At 42.0% G+C, this 24033-nt stretch overlaps 1 protein-coding gene and 1 long non-coding RNA gene across 8 annotated transcripts in view; one reads left to right on the forward strand and one right to left on the reverse strand.

Annotated features, from left to right (window-relative positions):
• The window catches only part of LOC105237436, a 17719-nt gene extending 12787 nt beyond the window's left edge, over window positions 1-4932 (reverse strand). Inside the window, exons 1-2 of one of the 2 annotated variants that reach the window (XR_004619742.1) lie at window positions 3899-4932; window positions 1822-1923 (exon numbers count right to left, since the gene is read on the reverse strand). This is a non-coding gene — a long non-coding RNA (uncharacterized LOC105237436). Of the gene's footprint in view, window positions 1-1821; window positions 2018-3898 lie in introns of both variants that reach the window. The other variant, XR_004619743.1, reaches the window with a different exon arrangement.
• Window positions 4933-4994: 62 nt separating this feature from the next.
• ATRN (attractin) overlaps window positions 4995-24033 on the forward strand; it is a 151053-nt gene continuing 132014 nt past the window's right edge. For 2 of the 6 annotated variants that reach the window (XM_034640968.1, XM_034640971.1), the window contains exon 1: window positions 4998-5494. In XM_034640968.1, coding sequence (XP_034496859.1) covers window positions 5115-5494 — 380 coding nt within the window. In that variant the 5' untranslated portion in view covers window positions 4998-5114. Of the gene's footprint in view, window positions 5495-24033 lie in introns of all 6 variants that reach the window. The other 4 variants (XM_034640966.1, XM_034640967.1, XM_034640969.1 and 1 more) reach the window with 3 other exon arrangements.

Raw genomic sequence — 24033 nt, forward strand, 5'->3', positions numbered from 1 at the left:
ATATTTGGGAAAAGGGTATTTGTAGATGTAATTAATTAAGGATCTTGAGATGAGAAGATCATCCTAAGTTATCCAGATGGGCCCTAAATCCAATGACAAGTGTCCTTATAAGAGATACACACAGGAGAAGACAATATAGAGAGGGCAATGTGATGACAAAGGCAGAGACTGGAGTGATGTGGCCACAAGCCAAGGAGGCCAAGGAATGCCAACTTCCATCAGAAGCTGGAACAGGCAAGGAAGGATTCTCCCCTAGAGTTTACAGAGGGAATGCAGCCCTGTTGACACTCTGATTTTGGACTTCTTGTCTCCAGGAGCATGAGAGAATAAATCTCTCTTTTTTTTTTTTTTTTTTTGCCACTGAGTTTATGGTAATTTCTTACAGCAGTCACAGAAAACTTAGGAAGGCCAGTTGTCTTTTAATTCTATTACTGTTTTCATAATATCTTTTTTTTTTTTAAAGATTTTATTTATTTATTTGACAGAGATAGAGACAGCCAGTGAGAGAGGGAACACAAGCAGGGGGAGTGGGAGAGGAAGAAGCAGGCTCACAGCAGAGGAGCCTGATGTGGGGCTCGATCCCATAACACGGATCACGCCCTGAGCCGAAGGCAGACGCTTAACCGCTGTGCCACCCAGGCGCCCCGTTTTCATAATATCTTATCTACGCACAGAGGAAAACTTTTCGTTCTCTCCTGTAGAAATTTGAGGGAGAGGGCATGCATCCAAATCATCTAACAGAAATTTCAAGTTCTCTGCTTTTAAATTGGTGATCTCCTCCCAAGACTGGGTCTTGTCCTTCATGTTGATATCAAGGCCACTTCCTATATTTGTGAGGCTTGCCTATGAAGGTCACTAGGAGCTCTGCCAACAGCTAAGAGGGCTAACCCTGTGCTCCTAGATCAAGGATCCCTGTTTTCCTGTAGAGCCTGCCAAGGACTGTTGGGATTTTGTATTTGTAAGTTGATCTATCCTTCACAAGGAAGCTGCTACCCAATGGAGCTTCCTTCCTACCTAAAACCCTCCCAGCTGTGTTTGTTCCAAACCCTCAGGATCAACCTTTTTCACAAGCAATATAGTGCCTTATACATTAGGTAAGATCCTGACATCTATAATCAGGGAATTGCTTTGTTCCATGAAGACTAAAAGTATAAGAAGATCTTTGACACACAAAAAAATGTTGATGTTTCAAGGAGCGCAGAGTGAGGTCCCGAGATACTCAGGGAAGGTCAGACAGTTGACTCTTACCAGGGCAGCATTCATCCTTGCAATCGAATGCTCAATAAATTCCACTGTATATGGTAGACTGATGCCTCTCCCCAATTTCCTTTATCAGATCCTTCTTACAGCTATAAGTGCTGTTTCACTGCTAAATGAGATATGTGTACAAAACACTTACTCTCTTGCCTCAAGGTGGAATCAACTCTATGATATAATCCATGTCCCAAGGCTCTCCATAGGATCGGTCTGAAGTTTGACTCCAGATAAGCCCACATCCTGGCTTAGCTCCCTTCCCTGTTCTGTCCTGCTTCCTTCATTGCCTTTCTCCAGAGAGCACGCTCATAAAAAATTATGTACTCAAATCCTGTTTCAGGCTCTGCTTCTAAGGAAACTGACCTAAGACAATGCATGAGAAAAAGCCAAAAAATTGTAAAACCATCCATGTCCCTGACCTGGAGATAAGGCAAAGATATAGAAAATGATGACACGAAATCAGAGAGAGCAAAGGGCCACATGACCAGAGAGAATGCCTTTCTTGAGTTTAAAAAAAAAAAAAAAAAAGAGCGGTGGTAACTTCAAACCATCCTAGTGGATACAAACCTCCTTGGCCATGCAGTTACAGCAGTTCCAGGAATTCTTTGCCATTGGAATTCTTTGCCATTGCCATTAAAATTTCCAGGTGGTAGTGGCCACTTGAAAGGCCTAGTGGAGAAAAAGATGGCATGGGATTTCAGGTACAACAGCCACAGAGTGTTGGTGATAAGGTGTGAGGAGTCCAACAGACATGCTTCTGGAGCTGCAATGATGCTTTTCGTGAGGAAGGATCAGACGATAATATCAGAACTCGCTGTGTGTTATACAGAGATGACTCCTTGTACATTATATGTGTATATAATATTATACAGCCATTCCTTTTTTTAAGATTTTATTTTTGAGTAATCTCTACACCCAACATGGGGCTCGAACTTACGACCCTGAGATTAGAAGTTGTATACTCTACCGACTGAGCCAGCCAGGTACCCCTATACAGACATTCTTAATCAAGTCTAACTCACAAGACTTATTCTTGTCTTTGGAGGAAGCCAGATACAGAGTATTTTGGTAATCTATTGCGGTCCCCAAACAGACTGTCCCCAAACTTAGTGGCTTAAAGAAGTGCACTTCTTTATTTTGCTCATGTATCTGCAGTTTGGGGTGGGTTCAGCAGAGATGACGCCCCTCTGCTTCATTTGTGTCTGGGGCTGTAACAGGGAAGACCTGAATGGCTGGGGTCTGGAATGTCTGGGGCTGGCTTCCTTGTAGTACAGCAGTCTCCAAGTGGCTGGGCTTCTTTTATGGCAGCTGGATTTCCTCAAAGCAAGTGGCAAAAGTTCTTGGATCTAGACTCAGAAGTTTCAGTATATCAGTTCCATCACAGTCTATTGGTTCAGCAAACACTTAAGACCAGCCCAGATTCAAGGAGTGGGGGAAATTAGTCCCTATCTCTACATGGAAGGAGTGCAAAACAATTTGCAGACATTTTTTTTTTTTAAGAGAGGGAGAGAGAGGGGGTGGGGAGGGAGAGAGAGAAAGAGAGAGAATCTGGACATGGAGCCCGATGCAGAGTTCTCACAACCCTGAGATCATGACCTGAGCCAAAATCAAAAGTCAGACACTTAACTGACTGATCCACCCAGGTGCCTCAAAAAGTGCATTTGGTGCCGAAGAGGGACTCGAATCAGCCATCTTTAATCCACTATGTAGAAGTATAAAGTGCAGGGGATTCTTTGACAACAACAGTAAAGGAGAAAGAAGATAGCAATGCTTCCCTTCATAGGTCAAGGTAAGATTTTGTTTGTTTTTTAAGGCAAGATAATTTGAGCAAAACTTGGCTAAGGAAAGAGAACCAGAGAAGGGAGATTAAAGAAGAAAGAAAACATTTGCTGCAGCAAGGTTCTAAGGCAGACATATTGCTGCTCTGTGGATGCAAACTGTTTTCTTTATCCCTGAGTATTGGTAAAATTATGTGAAACTTCACGGTCTGGGATCAGTTTTGCTGTGGGGAATGAAAGAAAAGGTTGGTTCCACTTCTGGCCTAGAGAAGTAGAGGGAGCAGTGCCTTCTGAGGCCAGCCCATGGCTTCATGTAAGCCACCTCCGTCTGACTGGGTCCTTGCCAGAGGGTGGGGCCATGTCTTCCATTTCCCTACTTCATCCTACACGGCCCTTGTAGGACACTGTAGCCAAAACCACCTGCAGACCAGAATGCCATTGGTAGGGCCGAGTCCAAACAATATGTTTCACATAGGAATAGGAAGGATGTGTTCATGGAGAGTTGGGGGTGAGGTTGGGGTGCTGCTAAGCTTCACCAGGTTTGAAGTGGCTGCACAGTAGGGTAGGTCAAGACCTGGGCATGAATGTGGGGGTATATCCTAGAATCAGAACTCTGCACTCTAAGGTAAAGCTGAAAGTCTCCACAGGTATATGAGGGGATTTCTTTGTTTCCCAGGGACTGCAGGGTGCTCGAACTCTGAGGATACTGACACAGGAATATTCCTCACAACACAAGGCTAGTGTCAGACAATGTTCTGGTTATCTGTTGCTGAGTAACAAACCGCTCTAAAACTTAAGAGGCTTAAGCCAGCAAACAATTTATCATTTCTCAGGATTTTGGAAAAGGCACAGTAGGAAAAACTTACCTCTATTTTAGGTAATGAGGATTGCTCAGATGGCTGGAACAACCTAGATGGCTTCTCTCCTCAATGACTGGTCCCTCAGCTGAGTTAGGTTCATCAGGTTCACGTGTCTGGGACCTCAGTTTTTGGTGATAACTGGGTCCTTAGTTTTCCTCCATGTAGTCTCAGGGCCTTTCCCTCTCCATGTGGTCTCTGTGAGCAGCTCGGGATTATCAAGGTTACCAGGTATTCTCAAAGCTCATATCTGTAATTGGCACAGTCACTTCTGCCACATTCTTCCATTGGTTAAAACGAGTCACAGGTCCAGTCCAGGTTCCGGGGTCGACAACCACATAAGGTTGTACTGTGACGAGGCAAGCTTCAGCGGGGCCACCAAAGTAACAAACTACCTGACAAGAACGGCTCTAGGAGCAGATGTGTGTGGGCTGAGGGTGCTCCAATTCCTAATTTTATGCAGGCTTCTCTTTAGAGATGTTTGAGAACAAATAGTGGGGAGTAAGGTAACCCAAAACTTCCTCCACAGAATTAAAGGGGGGGGGGAACGTCTGGTCGGCCACTGCATCAGCCTGAATCAAGAAAGGCCGGGCTGTGTGTGTCTCCACTCAGTCTATCAGGCATTTATTGCGCATGGATTCTTAACACATGTGTTACTTCGTTATCCCTACTTTACAGGGGAGGCAGCGAAGGCTGGAACACAGCGCTCCTTCTACAATACCGCACACCACGGTACACACCACGATGAAGCCTCCTAGGCCCTTTCTGCCCCTCAGGTAGAGTGGGTGGAGCCGGGGTCTCCGGGAGGGCAGTACTTAGCGCCGCCGGCTTGCCTAGGAGAGCGGACGGCTCCCACGCAGCCAACGGGAAGAGGACGCCTCAGGGATGCTAACCTGTTACCGCCGGGCCGCGCGAAGGGCAAAAGCTGGACCGCTAAGGCGCCCTGAAGCCGAAGCAGGAAGGGTCTCAAGAACCTGCAAACCCAGGGCCTGAGACCCGCTTCCAGGGCCGCCCGTGCGGGAGGAGGGCCCGCGCGCCGCACCCCGCCCCGCCCACGCACGCACGCAAGCATCGCTCCGCCTGCCGCGCAGCTCTGGCCCCGCCCCCAGGATTGACCGCCCGAGCCACCGTCCGCACAGCCCCGCCCCGCACGGCCAGGCAAAGCGGAGCCGGCCGTGCGGTGTGTGTGTATGTGTTCGCGGGGCGCCGTCTCAGCCCCAGGAAGATGGTGGCGGCGGCGGCGACTCAGGCGAGGCTGAGGAGGAGGACGGCGGCGACGACAGTGCCTGCGGGCAGGAACGGCGGGCAGCGCCAGGACTGGGACACGACCCGGGCTGGGAGGCCGGGGCTGGGGGCCGGGCTGCGCCTCCCGCGGCGACGGCTGCTGCTGCTGCTGCTGCTGCTGCTCCCGCCGCTGCTGCTGCTGCCCTGGGCGGCTGAGGCCGCGGCGGCGGCGGCAGCAGTGGCGGGCTCAGCCGCAGCCGAGGCCAAGGAATGTGACCGACCCTGTGTCAACGGCGGCCGCTGCAACCCTGGCACCGGCCAGTGCGTCTGCCCCGCTGGCTGGGTGGGCGAGCAATGCCAGCACTGCGGGGGCCGCTTCAGGTGAGTGGGGGGTGGTGTTGGAGGGTCGGGCCCAGAGGGAGGCTGAGGCTGTGGGGCGCACGAGATGATTCCAGGCCGGAGGCAGATGCCGGACGGACAGAAAGTGGGGAGAGTAGGGCCGCCCCACTGTGTTTGAGGACCATTTGCTTCCGAGGAGATCATCGTCTCTGGCCTAGGGTCTTGTACTGGAAGATGAAAAGATTCGAGGCAAGGGTGGAGGGCACCCCAGAGAGGTTTGGGTGCGGCGGGGACAGGGGAAGAAAAGCTCAGGGTCCCAAAGAGTATCAAAGCCAGTCCCTGAAACGGGTCCTCTTTCGGATTAACGAGGTATACGAGAAAAGATGAGAGAGCTAGTCTTACTTAAACACTTCCTTTTAACATCCTCTTATTCCCTAGGGCCTGATGAGTTCCCCTACTCATTGGAGATGTAGGGTACTCAGAAGAAACAGGGACCTGGAATTAATTTGTTGGCTGAAGATGGAAGGGAAAGGTTAGGATTGTGAGATATCAGAGAGAGAAGAATCAGTGGTTGTTGGCTAGAGGAAAGTGAGGAAACTAGCCTTTTTGAAGCTCACTAGAGGTGGCTGTTCAGAACGGTGGAGAGGGCATAGAAGGAGGTTCCTGTTTGCCCTGGTTTCTGGAGAATATGGAGTTCTGAGTTGGCCTGGTTCGGGACAGTACCTCCTGGAGAGATCATTAAGTCATTAATTAATAGTCATCTATTATTTGCTTCAGTTGTGGAAGGATTTCCAGGTAATACACATGAACAAATAGATTAGCCAGACTTTGGCCTAGTCCACATGGAGTTTGGAATACAGCAAGAGAAAGATAGGTACACAAATGACCCTAGTAATTAGGACTAGAGAGTCATTCATACCTTTGGCAGATTTTACTAAACATTTTTGATGTTAGCTGTGGAGGAGCGGGGAAATACCGAGACCTAGACAGACAGGGTCCCTCCTGTCAGGGATCTTACATTCTGGGCAAGGGGAGACAGGCAGTTAGTAAGTAAATAAGCAAATAAATGAAAAAGATAATTTCAGATAATAGTGCTGTCAAGAAAATAAAACAGAACGGCCTGATAGAGAATTATAACCAGTGCGTAACTTTGAAAAACCTCTTATTTGAAGTGACATTTGATCTGACCTGAATGAGGCAATGGAGAACCTGTGGGAATTCAGGGAGGGAGGTTGTGACTAGCTGGGGGAATGCAAGGAAGACTTCCAGGAGAAAGTGACATTGGATTTGAGCATTTGAAGCAAGTAGGATTGGAACTATGTAGCTGGGAAAAAGATTCCAGATGGGAGAGATGTTGCAAACAAAATTGTGGAGAGCAGAAAGTAAAGTATTGCTGGTACCGGGTATATAGAAGAGAAGGGAGTTGTGAGAGGGAGGTTTGGAATGGTAGAATTGTAGACTCATATAATGTCAGATTTTCAGGCGGAACTCAGAGAACATTGAGGAGCTGAGCACTCTGTTGTTACGGAAAAACCAAGTGATTTCATGTCCAGCGTGTAGTGCATCTTGCGTTGTAACTGAATTAGGGTGTTCTGATTTATGAATTACATTAGCTTACACATATTTGTTGAGGGCTGCTTTGGGGTAAATTGTAAGATGCAGTGGCAAACAAGACCGACACAGTCCTGCTTTTGTGGAGTTTACATCATTTTAGCTTGGGAATAAAAAATCTAATAATCAATTTGTTAGTATTTTGCTTGAGGCTATGGAGGCAAAGGACAGGGGCAAACGGAGGACTTGACTTCATTTGGAATGTTAACACTAATGGCTGAGTAAGTGACTTTTGAGTTGAGATCTGAGAGGTAGGATAGCACTACCTACATGAGAGGTGGGGTGCTAAGGGGCCAGGATGTACAGAGGCTTGGGGATGAGGGGCATCATGGAAAGCCGAAGAGAAGGCCAGATAGCTGAAGCAGAGAGCAAATGGGAGCGTGGCAAGACTGGAAAGGTAGGCAGGGCCAGGCAGGCCATGTGAAGCCCTGTAGGTTGGGTTGAGAATTTTGACCTTTAGCTCTTGGGCAGTGAAATGGCACAGTTAAATTGCATTTTCATGACATTACAGGCTTTTACATGAGAGTCAGAGCAGGAATGGCCTTGAAGGTAAGGCCAGAGCATTTTGAATTTGAGGCGCTTCTAAAAGCAGGTGAATGGATGGTTGTGTCAGATGAGAACCTTTAAGTTATGAGAATCTGGAATGCCATGGAAGGCAGTGGGGGCCCACAGGGTGTGGAGGGACATGCATAGCAGGATCAGTCTGTCTGTACTGTTCAGAGCAGGTAGACTCAGTGTAAGCATGAGGGGTGGTGGGCAGCTTGGTGGGAGCTGCTAACCAGGGTCAGGATGGCAGTAATGAGCACCTAAGATAGGCTGTGGGAATGGAGGTAGGGTGGGTGCTAGGTGGTATTGCCGAGGTAAAAGACAGGACTTGCTTTGAAACTGGTTTGTTCTTGGGAAGGGAGGGGGATGGTGAGGGAAAGAAAACTAGATCCTATCTTGGGTGGCTGAGAGGATAGTAATACCATGAACAGACACAGGGACACAAGAGGAGCAGGTTTTCTACACACTGAGATTAGGTGCTCTCAGGGTATCCACTTGGCAGGACAGGTTAAGTGTTGGAGTCGTCTGGGTATAGAGGGACACAACCAGGGAGGAAGATAGGGTCTCTCTCTCATCAGAGGATCGGAGAAGAGCCACTTGTTCTGGGAAATAAGCAGTCCTGACACTGGTTGTCTCAGATAGTGTCACGCATGAGTGAAGGGGCTCCCCTGGTTATCGTGGGTGCTCCATTTGAGGGGGTTCAAGCTGGTGGCAATGCTTTTTCCTGGGCTAACAGTTATGCCTTTGGTCCTGATAATTCTAGTATATTTTGTGGGCTTCTGGAATTTGTATTTTTAAAAATGAAAGGAAGAGGAACTTAATGTCTCTGGCCTTTAAAAAAAAAACTTTCATTAAATTGTTAGTGGAAGGATTATTTTCGGGGAAGACGAATGTTGGTTTTGATTATCGTGGTACGTATCTTGATTTAACTCACTGACCTCTTTGTTATTAAATGAAGAGACATTCAAATGAATACCTTTCTGATATGGAATGGCATCAAGGCAGTGTGTTTTTAAATCTTTTTAGTTCTATAAATCCTGTGTTATAATTGTTGTTAGAAGGTCTTTTCTAGTAATTGAAAGGAATGTAGGATAATAAGAGGATTAGATCTCCCCGAAGTTGTCACCGAATGCATAGTATATGCCAGGGATCTGGGCAAACATTTTCATATACATCATGCCATTTAATCTTTTGGTCAACCCTGAGGGTTTTGTATAAAATTTGTATTAGTGTATGGTTGAAGTTAGAAAATCACTTAATTTTTTTCCAAGTGAAAGATCCTACAGAAATGATTATCACAGAGGAGAACATTATTGGTGTCAGTTTAGTAAAAATAACTATGGAATCTTTGGTGGACGATTTCTAAACCAGTGCCAGTTTCATTCATTTTTTGTTACTGTTCATAATTCAGTGATCATTCTTTTCTACTTGTGACATCACTGTGGAAATTTTTCTTCAGGTGATAAATACATCCCATCAAATTAGAAAACAAGATATTAAGTCCATTTAGGAAATTAATATGTATTTAATTCTTCTATGTTCCTGTTGTCAGTAGTTTGGGGAGGATAGACTAGAATAGCCTAGTGAATGGGAGCCTTATAATTACCCAGGATGTTAAGAATTTACCTTCTCTAGAATAAGGAAAGAAGTAGGCATTTATTGAGCATCTATTTTGTTCCTGGCATATGGAGTAATGGTGGTAGTAGTAGTCCCAACACTAGCTGCTACCAACATTTCTCTGTTTTTTCCTAGGTGTTCTGTCAAGTGCCTTTTAGAAATTACTCCTTTTAATCCTTAGAGTGAAGTTATTCCTGTTTCACAGGTGGGTGTACTGAAGCTCAGAGATACTGAGTAACTTGCACCAGCTCATACAACTTGTGAAAAACTGAACTGGGATTTGAATTCAGGCCTTGTTAATTCCCACACCCTTGCTTTCCATTGTACCATTTGGCCTCTCATTTTCTGAGTCCAGTCACCCTTTATGAACATTCTTTGGAAGGGCTGCCTGATGCCATTGAGAAACACATTAAGAAACAAAGGAGGGGGGCGCCTGGGTGGCACAGCGGTTAAGCGTCTGCCTTCAGCTCAGGGCGTGATCCCGGCGTTATGGGATCGAGTCCCACATCAGGCTCCTCCGCTATGAGCCTGCTTCTTCCTCTCCCACTCCCCCTTTGTGTTCCCTCTCTCGCTGGCTGTCTCTATCTCTGTTGAATAAATAAATAAAATCTTAAAAAAAAAAAAAAGAAACAAAGGAGGAAAAATAGATTTTTTATAACAGTAAAGCCAGCATTAAAAAAAGAAAAACAGAACAAAACCTGAACTCACTTGAACCTGTTGGCTACCGGCCAAGGACATAAATACCTATAACTAAGTGAAATGAAACTTCTGGAAAATAAAATTTGAAAAAGGAGAAAGGTAAGAAAATTTTGAGGTGTGGGTTTATAGTAACTACTAAGTATTATTAACCTAAAGCCCTAAATTTATGTTCATGAATCAAATAGGCTTGTCTCTTTTTCCCAGTAGAATATAAGCTCCACAAGGGCAGGGATTTCTGTCAGTTTTGCTTGCTATTCTATTCCCAGAGCCTAGAACAGTGCCTAGGACATGTGTGCAATAAATATTTGTTGAATGAAAGAATGAAAAAAGTCACCTTTACCTATATAACTGCCATATCTGTCTTTTGTCCTCAAATCTCATGAGCTTCACTGTGTCTTCTGTTCACTGGGCATCTTTTTGGGGATGTTTTGCTGTCAACTCATAGTAAGCCCTCTGAGGCAAACTTTTATCCTCCCCAAAAAGAATAGTCTTTCCCTTTTTCCTCTCTTATTCACTAGTAAATCCTACGTGAGATAACCAAAGGTCAAAACGTAGGAGTAATCCTTCACTCTGTTTGTTCTTTCTTCTCTAAAGTCTTAAAATTGTGTTCCATTCCACTCTTGCTGTTGCCATCCTAGAGCACCTGGCCCTTCACCTCCTTGCTGAGCTGCCTCTCTTGCACCCTGACTGGTCTCTTGCACCTCCAGAGTCCATTCTACACTTTGTCACAGAAATCCCCTGAAAACATGTGCTACTGTCTTGCTGAGAAACCTTTTTTTTCCCCCTGCTCCTCTTATTACCTGTAAAATGACCCTCGGCAGAAGATTCCCACTGCCCCACACCCATTCCTTTCTCCCTACCGAAATTCTTCTACTTTGTAGCTTTTCTGCATATTTGCTAAATTTAACACCTTTCCTCCTCCCTGCCCCCATAATCTTTCTTTTCTACTTATCTAGATTCTACCTCAAGGCCCATCTTCAGTTCTCTATAATCTGTAATAGCCAATTCTCTGAAATCATACCCATTATCTTTTTTCGAGATGAATCATCAGCCTGTTCAATTCATAGATAGCTTTTGAGTGATTATTTTGTGTTAGGTACTGTGCACTGCCCTGAGGATATGAAGGTGGGTTAGAATCAGGTCTTGCTTTCGCATTGGAGAGCTCATAATTCTGAAGGGAAGACAGCTCTGTGCACAGACAATTAGAATTTAATAATAAAAATACAAGCAATATGTGGTGCTGGACTAAGATGTGGTGGACAGACTAACTCTTTTGAGGGCAATGGTGGAAGGCATCACAAAGAAGAGACCCATTTGGGCAGATCTGAGGTTTAATGTGAATAGACCATCTGGGAGAGCCGAGCATCCAAAAGGGGAAAAGAGAGTGTACAAAGGCAAGGAATCATGGGCTATCATGCTTACTTAAGTGTATTAGTTTCCTAGGTTTGTTGTAACAAAGTACCACAAACTGGGTAGCTTAAACCAACAGAAATTTAATCTCTTACAGTTCTGGAGGTCACAAGCCTGAAATAAAGTGTCAGCAGGGCCATCTTGTCTCTGAAGGTTCTAAGGGAGAATCTGTTCCATGCCTTTCCCTTAGCTGCTGGAATTGCAGCAATCCTTAGCATTCCTTGGCTTGTACCTGCATCACGTTAGTCTCTGCCTCCATCACTTCAAGCTCAAGGGTACCATGTACCCTCCCCATGTGTCTCTTCTGTTGTGAGGATGCCAGTCATGTTGGACGTATGAGTATGACTTCATCTTAGTTTGATCATCTGCAAAGACTTTCCAAATAAGGTCACATTTCCAGGTACTGAGGGCTAGGACTTCAACAAAGCTTTTTTGTGGGACACAATTCAACTCACAGCACTTAGAGAACTGAATATAGATGGATGCTGTTGGAATGTAACTTGTGAGGAATGCGTTGGAAAGATGTGAGACTGGAAGGTGATAAGGGTCTTGCCTCTTCCTTTCCCATCACCCTCCAGCCTCAGGATGCATCCTTGACCTGGGCTAAGCCATCAGGGCATTCCAGCCTCTGGTTGTAATGATTGTGTTGAGGTGGGCACGTGATCTAAGCTGGCTCAGTCAAAGTGAATCTCAGGACTTGCTGGAGACCTCTCTCCTCTGCATGTTTGTGAAGGAGATGCGTTGTCGTCTTCTGCTTTGCGTGCTGAGGATATAAAACCGAGAATTGTTATAGCTAGTGTTGTTGTGACAGGAGCCTACCTGTGGTCAGAGTAACTTCTAGAAGTGGGAGGATGTCAGAGAAATGGAGCCGGAGACCTGATGACTTCCCTGAATCTCTGGATCAAGTGTTGCCCGAAGCTGTACTTTTCAGTTTTGTGTCCCATGTTTGTCTCAAGCCAATTATGGCTGGATTTCCTGTTCCTTACAATATAGAGCAATTCCTAACATGCAGAGGAACACAGGGCTGGATCATGAAAGTCTTCATATTCTGTACTAGGGAGTTTGAGCTGTATTCTCTTAGAATTGATAACATGGTCTAAATTCCTGACATTTTTCTGCCAAGTCTCTTAGTTTTCCAGTGTTGATGGACACATGATCTGAACCCTAAGTTACCACAGGCAATAGCTTTCGCTTGATTCCTTGATACTGCGTAACTCAGATTGCCAGTTTTCACTTGGGAATGAGACTGTTCTCACTACCCTGTACCTCAGCTTTAAGTAAAGCCAGTTTCCCATTGGAGGGCTCATTAATTTATATTTGTAAATTCTATTGGATACAAATTCTGTCAAGGTTCTTTTAGTGACAGACACCCAACTCAGACAAGCTTAAGAGAAAAAAGACAGGAGAGATTTATTGGTTCATGTGACAGAAAAGCCAAGGGGATATTGTTGGCTTTGTGTGTGGCTGGATCCAGAGGACCACTTGCTCTCGCTCTCTCTCTCTCTCTCCATCTCTTAGCATTGGTCAGCTCTCTGCTGGCCTCATTCTCAGGCAGGCTGTCTTCAGGTGGTATCTTCAGAAGTGAAATCAAACTGGCTTGGCATCCTCCACTGGAAAAGAATGACCCTTTCCTAGAAGCTCGTTGCAAATAAGCAGTGTTGAGAATCTCACTGGTCCCTTGTCCTTTACTGAAGCAATCTCTGTGTTTAGGTCATGAGAATGTCCTGATTCCTCAGATCTGACTTGAGTACCTGCTGTGGAGCTGAAATGTGAGGTCTGTTTCTATTAGATGGAGTAAGTGGCATGGACTGAGAAAGGGGGAGCAGGAAAAGAGAAGGGAAGACACATATACCGTACCAGAAAAGTAGGGCCCATGCTGGGCAGGTAAAAACAGTGGCACCCCTGCATATTCCTAGAACCTGCCATTTCATGAATACTCAATAAGTGTTGGTGATGAAAATTGGGAATGCTCTGGAAAATACTGTATCAAGTAATTAAATGCCAGTCCCCAGTTTACCAGGAATTCACTCAATCATTACTAGGGCTTGTGAGGGTCCACTACGTGGAATGCATTTTGCTGGCTCCTTGAGATTACTGCAGTGAGGACTGTGGCATACTGAGTTTCGGTCTAGCACTGGAGTCAAGTCACTGAATGTCAGTAATTTGTCCCCTGATTTTTCAGTGGCGGGAGTAGAATTATGGGAGGAATTAAAATTCATGCTTATATGGTATGAAATTATGTTACATGGATAAAAACGTTAATTAACTATGTAAGATATTACATAGTAAACATTTGAGGGTTTTTTGCTGATTCCTGGAAGATAGAGTTTACTTATTTAGAAGATAAAAATATATTTACTAAGAAAAAAAAATCGAGCCTGATGTCTTAATTGCACAAGGTATATGTTTGAAAACAGATATCTGACATTAAAGCTTTACCTCTTGCGAAAGTTTCCCAAGATAGGCAAATGCTTTTTATTTGCTACAGTGTAGAGGACGGATAAATACATAGGAGAAAAACAAGAGTATGTATGATCACAGTTTTTTCTAAATATGATGAACTGACTTAATAAATTTATAGGTTATGTTTATCTGGAGTATTAAATACAGAAGAAGGTATTTGATACTGTGGTTGAACAGAAATCATGCTGGTTTTTCTCTTGAACACAATCTGGTTTCTAAAACTGAAATGAAACCACTGTTGTACTTTTCAGAGTATTTGTGTTGGGAAATTTATCAGCTGCTGGCCTATGTTTCTCACTTATACTTTTTATCACTGTGATTTCTCCAGTGCATTGTGGCAAAAGTGAGCCCCATCCATGTACCATATACTAATCTCGTTCTTTAGTTGGTGACTCTCTTCCTTCTGTTTCCCTCTTCTCCCTGTACTTTCAGACTCGCCCTTTATAATCAGCCAGATGCTGTCTCATTTTCCCTTTTGAGGGTGGCTTTCTCCTATTTGTCTTGCATTTTTCTTTCTTACCATTTTATGGATATCCTCTTCCTTTGAATGCTTTTTTTTTTTTTTTAGCACTTGAGACTCTGGTTTGATTTTATTCTCTTGATTTTTAAAGAAGATTATTTATTTATTTGAGAGAGAGAGAACGAGCACGCATTGTGAGCAGAGGGAGAGGGAGAGAATCTCCAGAGGATTCCCAGCTGAGCATGGAGCCCAACTTGGGGCTCCATCTCACGACCCTGAGATCGTGACCTGAGCTGAAACCAAGAGTCCAGCGCTCAACCAACTGAGCCACCCAGGCACTCCTTAGTCTCTCCATTTTTAATTCTCTTACATTTTCTGTTTCTTCAAGTTAATTTTTTTTTAAAGATTTTATTTATTTATTTGACACNCTGAGCTGAAACCAAGAGTCCAGCGCTCAACCAACTGAGCCACCCAGGCACTCCTTAGTCTCTCCATTTTTAATTCTCTTACATTTTCTGTTTCTTCAAGTTAATTTTTTTTTAAAGATTTTATTTATTTATTTATTTGACAGNATTTATTTGACACAGAGAGGGAACACAAGCAAGAGGAGTGGGAAAGGGAGAAGCAGGCTTCCTGCCCAGCAGGGAGCCCGATGCAGGGCTTGGTCCCAGAACCCTGGGATCGTGACCTGAGCCGAAGGCAGACGCTTAATGGCTATGCTACCCAGGCGCCCTCAAGTTAACGTTATGAGCGAACTTCAGTTCTAGCTGTTTATTTACATGTTTATTCATCTAGAATTCTCCTGCACTTATAGAAGTTAATTTTAGTCATGGCTAAATTGCCTGTTAACCTTTTTAGAATTTGACATTAATAGTATACAGTTATAAGTTGAATGAAATTTCCAATTAATTCCTCTTGGTCCTTTTTGCATTCTAAGAAAGAATTTTCTAATTTGTTTACTCGTAAGCCTATAAGCATTAGGGGCTAGGACTGTTACCGGGTGTTGTTAAGAGACATGTAAGTCACCTTTCTTGACCAGTGTTTCTTATATTTTTTGATTCACACATCCCTTCACAAAAATATATAATCTTGTGAGTTCTTTTAGGAATTAAAAAATAATCTTTTTCAAAAAAGTATCCTGTTTTTGATAAGATGATTTTAAATAGAGTAAAAAGTAGGGGCGCCTGGGTGGCACAGTTGTTAAGCGTCTACCTTCGGCTTAGGGCGTGATCCCAGCGTTCTGGGATCGAGCCCCACATCAGGCTCCTCCACTAGGAGCCTGCTTCTTCCTCTCCCACTCCCCCTACTTGTGTTCCCTCTCTCGCTGGCTGTCTCTCTCAAATAAATAAATAAAATCTTTAAAAAAAAATAGAATAAAAAGTAATTTCTTAATAAAGACTATAACATACATTTTAAATATAGTTTGTAATGGTATTCATAATGTTAAAAAAATTTTGACCTTTTTCCTGCTTAACATGTAGTACATGTTTGTTTAATGTATTTTAAATTAATTTTGTAAGGAAAAGCATGATTTATAGACAAAAAATGACACTTAATTTTGGATTGAATTTATATTACAAATAGAGATTGAATCAGACTCTGTGCTATAGAAATAGACTTTTCTGTCTTCGTGTTTGATATTTATGCATTTGTGCTTTAAAAATTATGTCTTAGAAATTTTTTTGTGTGTTTTGTTTCTAAATCATAAAACGATAGTAGTTTCCAGCTATTGGTAAGCATTTCTTTGCAGATAGCGTATTTCCTATGTGGATAGTTTGTTCAAAATTGAGCAGAAAGGTCAGATTGACTATAATTGTCACTTAATTTTCCCCTTTTAACATTGTTTTTTGAAGTACTAGAGACATCTTGCAAAGCTATACAAGGATTTTGATCAGAAGGTTTGGCAAGATGATCTTGAGGCAAATTTGCAGAATTAGATTTCTTTTATGCCCTTCCGTAATGTATATTTAAATACCGTGTCCTATGCTTCCCTTTTAGTAGATGCTAGTACTGTCTTTTAATCAGAACATCTTCTGGACCACTAGTTGAGAAATATTGACCAACCATGACAGTTGCTTTAAAGCAACTAAATGATTGCTTTAAAGCAATTATGTTTGGTGCTGGCTCAGTTTCTGGACTAACTTTAACTTCCTTTTACTATGAAACATTTCAAGCTTATGGAAGAGATATAAAGAGTAATAAAATGAACATCTGTGTACCTACAACCTACCTTTTCTGAATTTCCTTAGTAGTAATACTATTTTTATGATATAATAATCTTAAGTTATATAATATAAAATGTTACAGATACCAACCAAAGTCCCTGTGTTATTCCTCTCTGATCCCGTTCCCCTTATTGTCTTCCCAGGTAATTGGTATGGTGAAGTTGATGTCTATTATTTCCCTTGCACGTTTCTACTTTTACTACAGATACACACACACACACACACACACACACACACACACACACACACTCTCTGTCTTATTTCCAAAAACAAGATCATGTTTTCATACTTCACAAAAAGTAACTATTCTATACATGTTTTTTCTTTCACCCAAAGCCCCATTTTTTAATGCTTTTGAGATTTGTTTGTATTGATAAATGTAGCTCTAGTTGATTCATAGTTATATTCAATATAGAACTCCAGTTTATTTACCCATTCTTCTGCTGATGGGGATTTAGATTTTTCCAACTTGTACTGTTACAAAAACAGCTACAATTAATGTTCTTTACATGTTTCTTTGTGTACCTGTGTATGATTTTTATCTAGGGTAGTTATCTTCAAACTTTTGAAGCACCTCCAAAATAATTTTAAGACTCTTTTTACTTCCTTGCATACTTTTAGGTTGACAGGCAGTTGACATACATCATTTTATAAAAATGGATTTATATAGTTGCAAAGAATAGTTACTAAAAAAAATTATATCATTTTTAAAAAATTTATCAGGTGGAGGGGCACCTGGGTGGCACAGCGGTTAAGCATCTGCTTTCGGCTCAGGGCGTGATCCTGGCGTTCTGGGATCGAGCCCCACATCAGGCTCTTCTGCTGTGAGCCTGCTTCTTCCTCTCCCACTCCCCCTGCTTGTGTTCCCTCTCTCGCTGGCTGTCTCTTTCTCTGTAGAATAAATAAATAAAATCTTAAAAAAAAATTTATCAGGTGGAATCCAAAGTCCATAGCAATTTGATAACCATTCCCCTTCGTTTAAAAAAATACATGTGTAGTCGTCTTTAAGTCAATTTTTACAGTGTTCTTTTTTTTTTTGCTTAAATTCTGATTTTCATTCTAATAACACCATATAATTTTATAATTTTTTTCTGGGTTATGAATTCTGCTCACTGATTTAGATGTCACATGCCATAAAGCTCACCACTTTAAAGTGCACAATTCGGTGACTTTTAGTATATTCATAAGGTGGTGCAACCATCATCATCTAATTCCAGAATATTTTCATTATGCCAGGTGGAAACGCTGTATCTATTAGCAGTCACTTCCCATTCCTCCTTCCTCCCAACCCCTGACAGCCAGTCAGCTTTCTGTCTATGGATTTGCCTATTGTAGACATCACATGTAAATGTTATCATATAATATTTGATTGTTTTGACTGGCTTTTACTTAGCGTGTTTGAAAGATTCATCTTTGCATTGTGGATCAGTACCTCATTCCTTTTTGTGGCTGAATAAGATTCCATTGTATGCATAAACCACATCTTACTTAGCCCTTCATCAGTTGATGGACATTTATGTAGTTTTCATCTTTTGGCTATTGTGAATAATGCTGCTGTGAATGTCCGTGTACAAATTTCTGTGTGGACATCTGGGTATGTCTCTTGGGTGTATACCTAGGAGTGGAGTTGCTGGGTCATGTGTTAACTCAGTGTTTTACTTTTTGTTTTTTGGCGTTTTTTTGTTATTGTTTGTTTTGTTTTGTTTTGTTTTTGAAAGAGGAAGGAGTGAGGAGGGGCAGAGAGAGAATCCCAAGCAGGCTCCATGCCCAGCACAGGACCTACACGGGGCTTGATCTCATGACCCTGAGATCATAACCTGAGCTGAAAATAAGAGTCTGATGCTTAAGCGACTGAGCCACCCAAGGTGCCCTTCAGTGTTTTACTTTTTGAAGAAGTGTCAGACTTGTTTCACAGAGACTACACCAGTTACATTCTTACCAGCAATTTATGAGGGTTCCATTTTCTCTATATTTTCACCAATACTTACTTTCTGTGGTTTTATGCCATCCTAGTGAGTGTAGCTAGTATCCATTATGGCTTTGATTTGCATTTCCTTAATGTCTATTGATTTTGAGTATATTTTCATGTGTTCATTGGCCATTTATACATCTTTGGAGAAATGTCTTTTTGGATCCTTTGCCCATTTTTAAATTAGGTTTTGTTGGGTTTTTATATAGGTTTTTATTGTTGAGTTGCAAATGTTCTTTATATATTCAGGATATTGTAATATTATCAGACGTGATTTGCAAATAATTTCTTATAATTTTTTGGTTGTTTTTCACAAAAGAGAACAACTTTGATAGTGTCTTTTGACATACAGAAGCTTTTTATTTTGGTGAAGTCTAAATTATCTATTTTTTCTTTGGTGCTTGTGCTTTAAGTGTCTTATCTGAGAAACCATTTACTAATCCAAGATCTTGAAGATTTAGATCTGTATTTTATGTTTAAGGGTTTTTGGGTTTAGCTCTTACATTTTGGTCTTTGATCTATTTTGAATTAATTTTTGTACATGCTATGAGGTACTTACTTTATATTCTTTTGCATGCAGATATCCAGTTGTTCAGGTGACATTTCTTGAAGAGACTGTTTTTTCTCTATTGACTGGTCCTGGTATCCTTGTCAGTTGACTCTAGATGTATGGGTTTATTTCTAGACTCTCAATTATATTCCATTGACCTGTTTGTCTGTTCTTTTGTCAGTACCAGCCTGTCTTGATTATTTTGTAATATGTTTCAGAATCCTCCTATATAATTTTTTAAATGTTTTATTTTGAGATAATTGCAGATTCACATAAGGTTTTAAGAAATAAGAGAGGTCCTCTCCCCTGTTTCTCTTAATGGTAGCAACTCACATAACAAAAATATAAGAGCACAACCAGAAAATAGGCATTGATACAGTTTTATCAGCCTTATTCGGATTTTACCAGTTCTCATGCACTAGTTTGTGTATGTGTATTTCTGCCTTGGGATTTTATTCTAATATATTTCTATATTGAAGATAGTTGAGTGTGTTATATTTCTTCAAAACGAGGATTCATATATAAATGAATTTTTTTTCAGTTTCATGTTACCATGAGACCTTACGTGAAGAGTTTTTTCTGAATTAACTAATCATTATGATTATTTTTAGTGCACTCTTGAGCAAACCATATAAATGTAATGGACATTTTAGAAATAATATTTAAACATAATAGGTAGATTTTTATTGGAAAAGCATCTCTCGTTGAGGTGGATCATACTTTAAAGAAAAAATCTAGGGCGCCTGGGTGGCACAGTGGTTAAGCTTCTGCCTTCGGCTCAGGGCGTGATCCCAGCGTTACGGGATCGAGCCCCACATCAGGCTCCTCTGCTATGAGTCTGCTTCTTCCTCTCCCACTCCCCCTGCTTGTGTTCCCTCTCTCGCTGGCTGTCTCTATCTCTGTCGAATAAACAAATAAAAATCTTTAAAAAAAATTTTAAAAAATCTATGGATGATACAACTTACTGCTAGAATGAGACAAAGTTCAGTATAAATCTTACTCCCTTTCCCCCCTTTGGTAAATGTAAACCTGAGAAACCTTGTCTGTGCAGTCGTTGTATACACTTGACAAGGGTAGTAACGTGGTGACGTCGGTGCTCTTGGAATGTTGTTCTGGCTGTGAGGTGCTTAGACTTTGTGGGCAGGTCTCTGAAGCTGTGAAGATAGCCAAGGGCTTTGGCAGTAAGACTACTATGAACTATTTTGGTCTTGGGGTAGAGCATAGCCGTGGGAATGGAGATGAAGTGATCAATCTAAGGAAGCCTTTGATGGCAATTGTATCATGAATTGGTCATACATTTGATGAAGGGGATAAAATAGAGGAAGAAGCTAACAAATGTCACACCAACATTTTAAGCCTAGGAGAATGGGGGTGTTTTACCATTTCAGGAGGACTGTAGTTGGATGGGAAGAGATACTCCTCCCACAAGATTAACTTAATATTTCAAATTAATAGCTAAGAATGTGTCTAGAAACCTGTAAGAAACAAGGGGGCTACACAAAGCAGAGCCAAATATAGCTTGTGTCAGAGCCATATTTTTTGGCTCCTGGTTTCTTTGCAGGGTTGAGTTTTGTTGATTCTGGAACTCTCAGTTTTTGCTGTTGGACTCCCCTCTTATGCTCTTGAGTTTTCATTTCTTTTTTTTTTTCTTTTAAGATTTATTTGCTTATTTGAAAGAGAGTGAGGGACCACGGGGGTGGGGAGGGGCAAATGGGGAGGGAGAGTCTTAAGCAGATTCTGCACTGAGCGTAGAGCCCAACGCAGGGCTCAGTCTCATGACCCTGAGATCAAGACCTGAGCTGAAACCAAAAGTCGGACACCTAACTGACTGCGCCACCCAGGCGCCCCTTCATTTCTGTTTGTATTCAAAACATAATACAAATAATCTTCATATGGATGTTTAAGGAAATGCTTTATGTAAACTATTGGACTTCCCTGGTTTTTGAGCCAAACCAGGCATCCTCAAGGTACCTCCTTATCTGAGGGAATAGAGCCGAGTCAGTGTTTAGATGTCTTTGAACAGAGGCTCTACCTCTAGTCTTTTAGCTTCTGAAATGCTCTTCTCTCTAGAATGTCATGGATGCATATAAGAGTTTATCCTGGACTTTCTTTGTAGTAAGCTGCTGGTAGGTAGTAAGAGCTTGAGAATTTTTGTTGTTATGAACTTTGCTGCAATTGATATTATTATCCATTAGGCAGCAAATGTTACGTGAACATCTGTGATATTTTAGGCACTGGGGAAAAAGAAGTGAATGAGATATGTCCTTGAGAAAATCATGGTTGCCTAGTGGGCAGAGATGTTTCTCTGTATCAGTCAGTAACAGACCACATGATAAGTCTGAAGACAGAGAAGGCATCACTCAGCTAGCATCAAAAACATTGGGCACAGTTTCCAGAGTTCCAAGGGACGTTTGAACTGAAATCTGAAAGGGTGATTAGGAGTTTACTAGGGGGGAAGCAAGAGGGAGGGAAGATAGAGAGATAGTCAGGATGTGCTAAGGCATGGGAACTTCAGGACAGGTGAGTTGAAGCAGGAGAGCGACATTCGGTATTCAGTCTGGGAGCAGTGGCTAGAGATGGAACAGGAGAGGTAAGGTGAGGTTGGATTGTGATGGACCTTGTATATTGTGCTAAGGTGGGCAAAGGTTTCCAGGCAGGTTTGATATGATCAGATTGGCCTTTGAAGAAGATGACAGATTGTTCTGTAGAGAACTGGCCAGATCAGGGAGCTAGGCTTAGCTATTGCAGGTGACCAAACTTGGATGAGGAGAATTTGGACCAGGGCATTGGCAGTGGCAGTGGGAATACAAGAAGGACGAAATGGCAGTGGTTTTGTAGGCTGAATGAATAGGGAGAGGTAAAGGAACAGTTGGTAAGTTTTGAAAAGTAGGGTGCATGATGACAAAATGTTGGGGAAAAAGAAAGTAAAAGAAGTGGATTTTAATGTAATTTTTTAAAAATATTTTATTTATTTGACAGAGAGGCAGCGAGAGAGGGAACACAAGCAGGGGGAGTGGGAGAGGGAGAAGCAGGCTTCCTGCTGAGCAGGGAGCCCGATGAGGGGCTCAATGCCAGAACGCTGGGATCATGACCTGAGCCGAAGGGAGACGCTTAACGACTGAGCCACCCAGGCACCCCAAATTTATTGACATAGGAAATATTTGTCTGAAACATAGCTGTAGCTTTGTGCTGGAAATGTAGCTTGAGTGATTACCAGCATATAGATGGTAAGCGAAGCCATGAATGCAGATGTGATTACCTGTACGGGGGATCATGAGAACTGGATCCAGAACAACTTCTAGGACAGAGCCCAGGATTTGAGCTAAGGAATTGTCCCTTGATTTTATTGAGTCTTTCTTTTTTTTTTCTTAAGTTAATTAAAATTAATTTTTTAATTTAAATTCAATTAGCCAACATATGGTACATCATTAGTTTCAGATGTAGTGTTCAGTAATTCATCAGTTGTGTATAACACCCAGTGCTCATCACATCACGTGCCCTCCTTAATGCCCATCACCCAGTTACACCATCTCACCGCCCACCTCCCCTCCAGCAACCCTCAGTTTGTTTCCTACAGTTAAGAGTTTCTCATGGTTTTTCTCCCTCTCTGATGACTTCCCATTCAGTTTTCCCTCCCTTCCCCTATGATCCTCTGCGCTGTTTCTTATATTGCACGTATGAGTGAAACCATACAATTGTCTTTCTCTGATTGACTTATTTCACTCAGCATAATACCCTCTAGTTCCATCCATGTTGATGTAAATGGTAAGTATTCACCCTTTCTGATGGCTGAGTCATATTCCATTGTGTATATATATATACACACATACAACCACATCTTCTTTATCCATTCATCTGTTGATAGGCATTTCGGCTCTTTCCATAGTTTGGCTGTTGTAGACATTGCTGCTATGAACATTGGGATGCAGGTGCCCCTTCGGATCACTACATTTGTATCTTTGGGGTAAATACCTAGTAGTGCAATTGCTGGGTTGTAGGGTAGCTTTATTTTTAACTTCTTGAGGAACGTCCATACTGTTTTCCAGAGTGACTGTACAAGCTTGCATTCCTACCAGCGGTGTAAGAGGGTTCACCTTTCTCTTCATCCTCGCCAACAGTAGTTGTTTCCTATCTTGTTAATTTTAACCATTTTGACTGGTAAGAGGTGGTATTTCATTGTGGTTTAGATTTGTATTTCCCTGATGCCAAGTGATGTGGAGCATTTTTTCATGTGTCTGTTGGCAATTTGTATGTCTTCTTTGGATAACTGTCTATTCATTGAGTCAAGGTAGATGATTTACTATTTTATAAACACAAAAGGGAGCCATATTATTTTGTGGTAGTTTTAATTATCATCATGGATGAATATGGTAGGATATCCTAAACATTTAAGCATATAGCACTCATTTGTAGTGTATGATTTCTTATAGTTGTAGATGTATTATTTTTTAAGTAATTAGGACAAATGCTTAATTTATTATATGTTAGGGTCATTAGAATGAATAAATTTTCATGATTAACTTTTTTCATTGTATTTTTAAAAAGTTTTCATTTATTTAAGTAATCTCTACACCCAGCGTGGGGCTCGAACTCACAACCCCAAGAACAAGAGTCACATGGTCCACCGACTGAGCCAGCCAGGTGCCCCTCATTGTATTTTGATTTTAAGGAATTAGATAAAACATTTTTTTAAAAAGATTTTATTTATTTATTTGACAGAGAGAGAGACAGCCAGTGAGAGAAGGAACACAAGCAGGGGGAGTAGGAGAGGAGGAAGCAGGCTCCTAGCAGAGGAGCCTGATGTGGGGCTCAATCCCAGGACTCTGGGACGCCCTGAGCTGAAGGGAGACGCTTAACAACTACGCCACCCAGGTGCCCCTAGATAAAACATTTTTGACTAAAGATAAAACTTTGGAATGTGGAAATATTTTCAGTGTTTCAGTGCTAAAAATTCAGCTACTTTTTATTATTTTTTAGATTTTATTTATTTATTTGACAGAGAGACAGCCAGTGAGAGAGGGAACACAAGCA

Source organism: Ailuropoda melanoleuca, chromosome 13 (assembly GCF_002007445.2).
Source record: "Ailuropoda melanoleuca isolate Jingjing chromosome 13, ASM200744v2, whole genome shotgun sequence".
In the NCBI taxonomy this organism is placed as follows: Eukaryota; Metazoa; Chordata; class Mammalia; order Carnivora; family Ursidae; genus Ailuropoda; species Ailuropoda melanoleuca.